This window comes from Ciconia boyciana, chromosome 4, assembly GCF_034638445.1.
Source record: "Ciconia boyciana chromosome 4, ASM3463844v1, whole genome shotgun sequence".
NCBI classification, from domain to species: domain Eukaryota; kingdom Metazoa; phylum Chordata; class Aves; order Ciconiiformes; family Ciconiidae; genus Ciconia; species Ciconia boyciana.
The window spans coordinates 60,964,254-60,972,504 of record NC_132937.1 but is presented as its reverse complement, the minus strand read 5'-3'; the positions used below and the strand labels follow the sequence as shown (position 1 = coordinate 60,972,504).

The following is an 8,251-nucleotide window of genomic DNA, read 5'->3' as shown; positions in this document are numbered from 1 at the left end:
CGTGCGGGCCGCGGAGGCCGGCCGCTCTGTGCGGCCCCGCCCGGCTGCCCGCAAGCCTGCGCACTGCGCGGCGGCGGCGCGGGGCGCGGTGTGAGGGGCGGCCCAAGGGGGGAGCTGCTGGGCGGTGGCGCTTCCTGCGGCTCCGCTCCCGGGCGGGGGCGGCTGCGGGAGCGAGGCCTGCGCCGGAGCCCGACGGCGTGAGGTGCGCTGGGGTGCGGCGGCGGGGAAGCCCCTTGCCGAGCCGCTTGCCGTGGGTGCTCGGCGGGCGGGGCACGGCACGGCACGGGCACGGCGGAGGGGCTGGGCTTGAAAGCGTGCGTGTTTCCTGCCCGCAGAGAGGCGGCCGAGCATGGAGGTGTTCCCGTCCCCGCTGGAGTCCGCCAGGTTTATAGCCGGCCGCAGCAGGGATGTCTCCGTGGACGAGGAGGGGGCGCGGCGGGTGGCGGAGAGTTTGTTTGACAGAGCCTCGGCGGCGGAGTTCGGGCTGGCGGGGTGGAAGAGCCTCCACGAGCTGAACCCCCGGGCCGCCAGCGCGGAGGCGGTGGACTGGGTGTTCCTGGTGGACACCCTCAACTTCTCTTTCTGGTCCGAGCAGGAGGAGCAGAAGTACCTGGTGAAGTACAAGGGTAAAACGTACAGCGGCTACTGGTCCCTCTGCGCCGCCGTCAACAGGGCCCTTGACGAGGGTTAGTGAGCGCCAGGGGAGCGGGGCTCCCGCCGGCCGGGCCGGGCCGGGCCTCGCCTCGCCTCGCAGGGCGGCGGCGGGGCGGGTGTTAGAAACGGAGCGGGGAGCACGAAGTGAAGGCGCTGCCTCAGAAACGGGAACGTTTCTGCAAACGATGGCCTGCTCTTTCGGTAAATCTGTATGTGCAGGCCGTCCCGCGGAGCTTGGGGGAGCTGCCTGGAAGCACTTTAGCAGTAGCTTGTACAGAAAATACGGAACTCGTGGCTCTGATTGGGTTCTCTCTTTTCCATTAAAAAGACTTTAAGGAATGTCTGTAGTCAGCTCTTCGTGGCTTCTGTTATTTCACGTGTGTGCTTAAGATAAATCACGTATTTCCATGACAAACGAGAAAACGGGGCTTACACTGAGAATCCTGACAAACAAGAAAACGAGGCTGCCACTGAGAATTCTCTGGACTGATCTAGTACCAAAGCGGCTCCAGTAACTCGGCAAACCCATATGCCTCCACAGCCAGTATTTTAGTGCTCATCCTTGTTGCTGTCATCAGAAAAAAAATCTATTTGTAGTTGTAGATGGAAGTTTTAATTGATTTCCTACATATTTGTTTGTAAATTACGGGAAGGTTTGCATTAAGATACTTTTTGTAAATGCACACTGGGATTAGGAGCTAAGGGGAAACCGGCCTGTGCTGACTATACTAACTATATTTGCCAGTGTGCTACATAAACACCACACTCAAAGATGAAGACTAAGCAGTTGGGAAAAATTACATACAAAAAGTAAGAAAGTTTCCATGGTTGCATGTTAGAAGTTCTTACCTGTAGAAGGAAGCACTGTGTGCAAACACAAGTTTAGTTTTAAGCAGCTATGTGAGTGTGATTATTGCTGAACACTCCGTTGATTTTAAGAGCTGATAGACTCTTCAGATCTTTCTGTATAAATGCTCTCATATGTAGTAGGCCACTGCATTAGGTCTTAGGATATGTTATGTTAGCCTTAACATCTTATTTTTACTTTTCTGAAGGAATACCTATTACCAGTGCATCGTATTTTGCCACCATGACGCTTGACCAAGTTAGGCATGTATTTCGCTCTGACACAGAAGTGCCCATACCTTTGATTGAAGAAAGACATCGGGTGCTGAATGAAAGCGGAACAGTTCTGTTAGAGAAGTTTGGAGGCTCTTTCCTCACCTGTGTTAAAATGAGTGAGAAAAGTGCTCAGAAACTGCTACGTCTAGTACTGGAAAATTTTCCTTCTTACAGAGATGAAGCTCTATTTGAGGTAAGCTAGTTCTAACATTGAATTTCTTGTGGTAAGAACTTACTCCTTACTCATTGTGACTTTAAAAAATAGCTCTTAGGTTGTCTATGTAAATTTTTCTGAGAGGATAGTCAGTTCAGAATTGATCTACTATTTGTGAATTGTTGGGGGTTTTAATCCAGGAAATGGAAGATGAACCAAAATGTTTCTGTGGAACTTGGTGTATTGAAAAGAAAAATTCAAGGGAAATAAGAAGGAAAGTTACTATTATTTTAATATTTTTGCCTCAAATCAGTAAAGATATTGGTCTGTATAATGAAAAGAAAATCAGACTTTGAAGCAGTTATCTTAATTATGTAAATTGCTATGAGTCGTACAGATAAATACTCTTGGACCACAGTGTACTTTTTTGTTAAGCTGGGGTAAAATTACTGAGATTTCATTTCTCTATCAGTCTAAACCTCTGAAAACAAAATCACACAATTTATTAACAGTAAAAGAATCTTCATTGTCTTAAGTCCTTAACTAGTCAGGAATGTATTTGTCATGGCAAGAGTCACCTTTTTCCCCAGAGGAGAGCCATTTTTTTCATATGCTCTGTCTTAATCACTTTGTTGTGATTTATTTTGATACTCTCCAAGTTCCCAGTTAGATCACGACTCCTTTGTACTCCTTACAAATGCATAATATTTGAGATAATTTCTGCCTGAAAAATCAGAATCTCTCTTCCTCCCCCCCCCCTCCATTTTTTTTTTTCCCTTTAATTGCTACCAACCCTCCTCTTCCCCATCTCTCTCTCATCTTTTACCTTGAGGATCTCTGTGGCTAATGAAGGAAATGAAACTCGTAGAATTGTGAAAGTGTACAACTACTGGGAATCCATACTATAGCTGTTGATTCAACAGGTGTTATACAAACAACTACAGGCCAGAATTAACCCATACTTTTGGCAGGGTTGACAGTATACTGAAGCTCTTTGGAGCCGCTTTCCTGAAAGAAATTGATGGGAAGTAGAGACTTTCTGGTATTTTCTGTGTCTCTGGTTTTGCCTATACAGGCATGATCTTTATTTAGCATCAGTTACATGTGTAGTTGCCCCTGTGCTCAGTTCCGTCTGCAGTAGTATGCAGCTGTTACATCATTATGTCCAAAAGGCTTTATTCTAGTGACAGTGCAGCCTATACTAATTGTCTGTGCAGTCTTTTCAAGGTAACTCCCTGGAACACCAATCACTAAAGTTTTGAATCTGTTGCGTTTATCACTTAAATCTGCCCTTCAGTAGATGGCGTGATTTTGTTCTCCTTTGTCTCCTGCTAGGAAGTAAGATGCGTTTACATGAAAAATCAGATGTTATTTCTAACTAATATCTGAAGCTACTAATTTCATTTATGGGGAGTTTTTACATACAAAGTAATTTTTTGATGATTTTTATGGTCGAAAAGGAAACATTTTCCAAGTAAAGTGATAAATAGAGTATTTTCTTATCTTTATAGTGACTGTATTCATTGACGTAATGTCTTTCATGAGATGATGCTGAGTGCTTTATAAAGCAAGCCTCCCTAAAAGCAGCAGCAGACTACAGAATGAAAAGATGTTCCAAAAATGATCCCAGACCGTAAGCACTGACATAGTAGTAAAGCATTTTGCATGAATATGGAAGCTGTTTTTCTGCTTTCACTAAGCAAGATGTGTATTTTGAAGGTGGGTGAAATAATATAGACCAAGTTTACACCCTACTTGTTTTTTAAAAAAAAAAAAAAAATCAGTGTTAGCACCTAATGTGAGGTGACCTGGATCACAATATCAACATAATTTCTTTTGCAGCGGGTTGAGCTCTCACAAGTAAAACTTTGCCTTCAATAAAGGGTTAGGAGGGAACTGCAAAGATGGTGAGATATCCAATAGTAAACCAGTGTTTTTCAGTAATTCTCCATAATAGAAATATATATGATTATAAAATAAATTCTACAGTAGAATCATACTATCACAGACTACTACAGCTCTCCTACGTTATAACCTTCTAGGGGAACTTCTAAAATTAACATAATTCTTCGTCTATATGTTTTTGCAAACACATACACAAAATATTTTTTCATAATTACACATTACTGAATGTAATTATAGAAGTTGCCAATGTTCTTTTGCCTCTGAAAAGTTAATTCCATACCAAAACCAAAATCCTCAAAACTTTTTTGTCCTTGGGTGGATAGCTCCTATCTAGATGCTGTGTTGAATTTCAATCGTGACGGAAGTGTAGATCTTAGACTGCGTTACACTCACGTATCAAGGTTTTCATGTTCTGACATAGACACAGTGGAGTCCTTTCTGAGCTTCCAGTCATTGGCATTGCATGTATGTATCTTTTATTTCCCATCATCTGGGACCGAGGTTGTAAAATTCTCATGATCCTCCTATTCTTTGCTTTTTTTACTAGCTGTGCTATCACATTTTGCTCTTTGCCAACACAATACACCTTTCTTTTAATATCAGTAGGTCATAATTACTTATGTCTCTTGATACTGGCTCATTGTAGTGGAGAGGAGACACAAGTGTCCCTATATGTGGTAGCTTTTCCTGGAAAGTGAGGGTGTTGCAGAAAAAAAAAGAAGTGTAGTTTTATTGCGATCTGGTAAGATGTTCCATTTTTGGACAAGTGATGCTATCTGAGACATAGTATCATCCACCTAATGCTTTCCTTGCTTTCTGTTGAAAAGAAGGGTGGGAAAATTTACTAGAAATGCTTAATAGTATTTTTTGTATTGAGAATTTTACATAAACTTCAGAAGCTCTGTGCAGCATAAAAATCAACAATAATTGAAACAATGAAATTATAAATGCATCTGCTCGATGACAAGTCCCAGACAGTATTTTTCTTCCAAATTCAATTGCAGCATGAGATGAAAAGTTCCTTTTGAATTCTCCTTTCCTCTGCTCTTGCAAAATGGTGTAGTGCTGGAGGCAATCAGTTCTTCACTATAGTGGAAAAATCTTAATGCTATAAAAGAGCGATGTCCTTGGTTTCCATTAACTTTGGGGCAGTAGGAGCTATGATGGGATTGGGTCTATTAATTATTTACTTCCTGTTGTGATGTTTCAAGTGGTGTTTTATTATTTAACATACAACATTGTGTGTGTTCTCCAGAAGGAAGTTTGTGCATCTATGTCAAATACAAAATGAAGCACAGGGAAAGAAGGTCTTTTCAGGATGTTTGCAGAAGTTGTTCTGTGAAATGTAGTTGGACATCTTGTTCTCTGTTTTTGGAGAATAGCATTTAATGACAAAAAAATATGCTTTGCTCTCAGGAATAGTAGCATCTTGGCAACAAAGTAAATTAGCTTAAATGCCATTTGTAAATTGTGGTGATATGAAGGGTGGCAGAATAAAACTGGAAATAAGTTGAATCCCCACCTACTTGTATTTCAGATTAACCATTCCAGTTACATATTGTTGTTTAGCACATGTTGTCAAAAGCCAAAAATCTAATCTCGCTATAAAGGGAGGAAAAAAACATAACCCACTAATACCTTTTTTTCTTAGAGATGCGGACTTACATTCACACATTGTGTTCATCATAGAGTGAAAACCTCAACAGCATAGAGATCATCGCATATCTTTAGTTTTTCGCCTTGTGAGTAGTCGCAAAAGCATGTAAATCTCTGCAGGATTAGCACCAGCAAAAAAGTTTATAACAAAAATAGATCCATGCATAGTATCTAAGAAAATCTCGTATTTGTGAATATACCTTCCACTGGAATTTTCCTCACTCCTCTTCAGTAAGACACACTACACAACACAGGAGCATTCATTAAAGTTTTCACTAGAATTTTATTTCTTTAACATCACGGATAAATTGATTAGTGAAATGTTTTAATTGTCTAATCCAATACATGCCTTTTACGCTTCTGTCCTCAAAATAAAAGGTTGGATGAACTCTAGGGTTTCTGAAAGAATTAACATTTGCTGGACTCCAGCTAGAGTGTTTGCCAAGTGGAAGTAAACCGACATTAATGTGTTCTGAGATCCAAGCGGAATCTAAACAATTTTTATTCCACTGCAGTGACTTCTACTATGTTTTTCTTTTATTTCAATTTATGTATGAGCATTCTGTATGATACTTGTTTGCAGTTCAATATTGTTGAGATTTTAAGGTGTTTAAGAGTTGCACTTCTATTTTGTTTTAGTTAACTAATATGTTTGCTTAACCAAGTGATAGTTTGTTTCATAGAACAATGTGACTCCTACCTGTCTGTCTCTGTACCTGTCATTTGCTGTATGTATTGATGTTTCAGGCACTTAAATAATTCGTAAATTTCTTTCATCAGAAAAAAAAGGTGTCTTTCTACAAACGGGCACAAATACTTGTGGCTGATACATGGAGTGTATTAGAAGGCAAAGGACATGGCTCATTTGATGACATTTCTAGTCTGACTATATTTGCTGACTACAGAATTCCTCAAGTTCTTGTTCATTTAAAAGCAATGAAGTATTCTGAAGAACTAATGAAGAAACTACGTGAAGGTTTGTTCCTCACTTACTAATATCAAGTAATCTTACCTCTTGACATTGTAGACTAAAGCTACTTGTAAAATGTAATGTTTTGTCCATGTAAGGGTTATGTGTTTGGTTTTTTTTTTTTTGCTCCAGGGAACAAGGACTTCTTATATAGTGATGAGGTAACAGGAAGGAACTTACTCTCTAACAATGATCTTGAGTGAGATCTTAAGATGACGTTTTTATAAAGATCTAACTGTTCCTTGGATTAAACATTGATAAGGGAAGGATTAAAGAGACTCTAAGCCAGTTTATCTCTGAATTTCTGAAGGGCTGCCGTTGCCAAAAACACTTTTCAGCATGAGTATAGTTGTGATTTTTGAGGTTTAGATAGAAGAAGCAACAATTTCTTCATTAGTTCAAAGATGATCTAAAAGCATGGGTATTCCTTTTTATCCATACTGAACTGCTAGTGGCAAGCAAGGTAATATTATAAGCATCCATTAAAAAAAAAAGATTGCTTTAAATGAAGTTAATTGCATAAGACTAGAGTCTCGTTTTTAAGCATGGTTCCATCTTCCAGTACTTATTAACTGTGTACTTCAGTGAATAAAAAACATAAACCAATCCCTTTTCCAGTGTAAAATGACTGTATTTAGAGGTAGGACTGCTATTATGCAATTTTAAAATTACACAGCAAGATAAACAGATGAATGCAGTCGTCTGTGGATCTTAACAGAATGGCCATATATATATACCTATATATTAAATAGATCATATAGACAATTTATCTTGTCCATGAATCCTAATAAGGACATTCCCATCCAAGTTATTGAAACAAATGGGACCCTCTATATTTTTATATATAGGGGGGTTTTGTTGTGGGTTTTTTAAATTTTATTTTTGAATCTTTGAGTTATCCTGGCAGAAGATACACCGTCTCGGAATTATGTTTGACTACATGACTGTTTCTTTGCTTGTGGAGACAAAAAGGATAATGTGCAGTACAGCCCAAACACCTGCTCTTTTCTTAAACCACTCTCTTAGAATACAGGATGTTGTTCTAATTGAATGGGAGGTAAACTTATATGGTAAAATTAAAGCAATCATTAGAAAATGTATAGCAACATTGTTAGCAGTTGTAGTCTAGTCATGAAAACTGCAGTCCTAGAATAGAATAAGTGTTGAGGGGGGGGAAGCAAATTCAGGCCATCCTGGGGCCTCTGTCTCTTGAACATAATTGAATTGCTGTCTCTTGTGTCCCGCAGGAACAATCTTCCAGTCTGGAGATAGAGAGGAGGTGGAGATCCGTGGCTGCTCGATTTGGTGTTGTGCATTGATTTGTAAGCACCTGCTGGAGCTCTACCAGAAGAAGGGTCAGGACATGCGTGAAAAGATCAATGCAGTTTTACTTGATTATCATCTTTGGGACTATGCCAGGGATCACAGGGAGGAGATGAAAGATATTCCATTTCACCGAGTACGCTGTATATATTACTAAGTCCAGTCTGATAGCTATTGTACTGATGCATTATGTTTTGAATTGCAATTATTCTTTTCATGTGGTGGTTTGTCATATACTAATTTGGAACTGGCTAAATCAAATGCTTATTTTCTGATGATGTATTAACCGCTCGCCTTTTTTTTTTTGTTTTCCTCTGAATCGTTCACTCGCCATGACTGGAATTAGTAGTGCAAACTTTGCTGGACAATCCATGTTAATTCAGGGTTTGTTACTCCTGCTTTGACTTCTCTATTTGCGTACACACGTGTGTTTGCACGCGTACCTGTGCGTGCGTTATCCCTGCAGG

At 40.2% G+C, this 8,251-nt stretch overlaps 1 protein-coding gene across 5 annotated transcripts; it reads left to right on the top strand.

Annotated features, from left to right (window-relative positions):
• The first annotated feature begins 51 nt into the window (after positions 1 to 51).
• Positions 52 to 8,081, top strand: QNG1 (Q-nucleotide N-glycosylase 1). Of its 5 annotated transcripts, none has more exons than XM_072859225.1 (5): positions 52 to 202; positions 336 to 626; positions 1,710 to 1,969; positions 6,272 to 6,467; positions 7,709 to 8,081. In XM_072859225.1, exons 2-5 carry the CDS (start codon positions 350 to 352, stop codon positions 7,939 to 7,941), a joined length of 966 nt encoding a protein of 321 aa, XP_072715326.1. In that variant the 5' UTR covers positions 52 to 202; positions 336 to 349; the 3' UTR covers positions 7,942 to 8,081. The 5 variants fall into 5 exon arrangements, with proteins under 5 accessions (XP_072715326.1, XP_072715324.1, XP_072715327.1 ...); XM_072859223.1 differs by having other exon boundaries at positions 336 to 686; XM_072859226.1 differs by having other exon boundaries at positions 81 to 202; positions 596 to 686.
• The last annotated feature ends 170 nt before the right edge of the window (positions 8,082 to 8,251 follow it).

Excerpts from the sequence above, each read along its gene's own strand:
- QNG1 (XM_072859223.1), top strand. The coding sequence starts at position 350 with ATGGAGGTGTTCCCGTCCCCGCTGGAGTCCGCCAGGTTTATAGCCGGC. Across the intron at positions 687-1,709 it reads CAACAGGGCCCTTGACGAGG|GAATACCTATTACCAGTGCA; the intron begins GTTAGTGAGCGC and ends ACTTTTCTGAAG. Across the intron at positions 6,468-7,708 it reads AATGAAGAAACTACGTGAAG|GAACAATCTTCCAGTCTGGA; the intron begins GTTTGTTCCTCA and ends TGTGTCCCGCAG.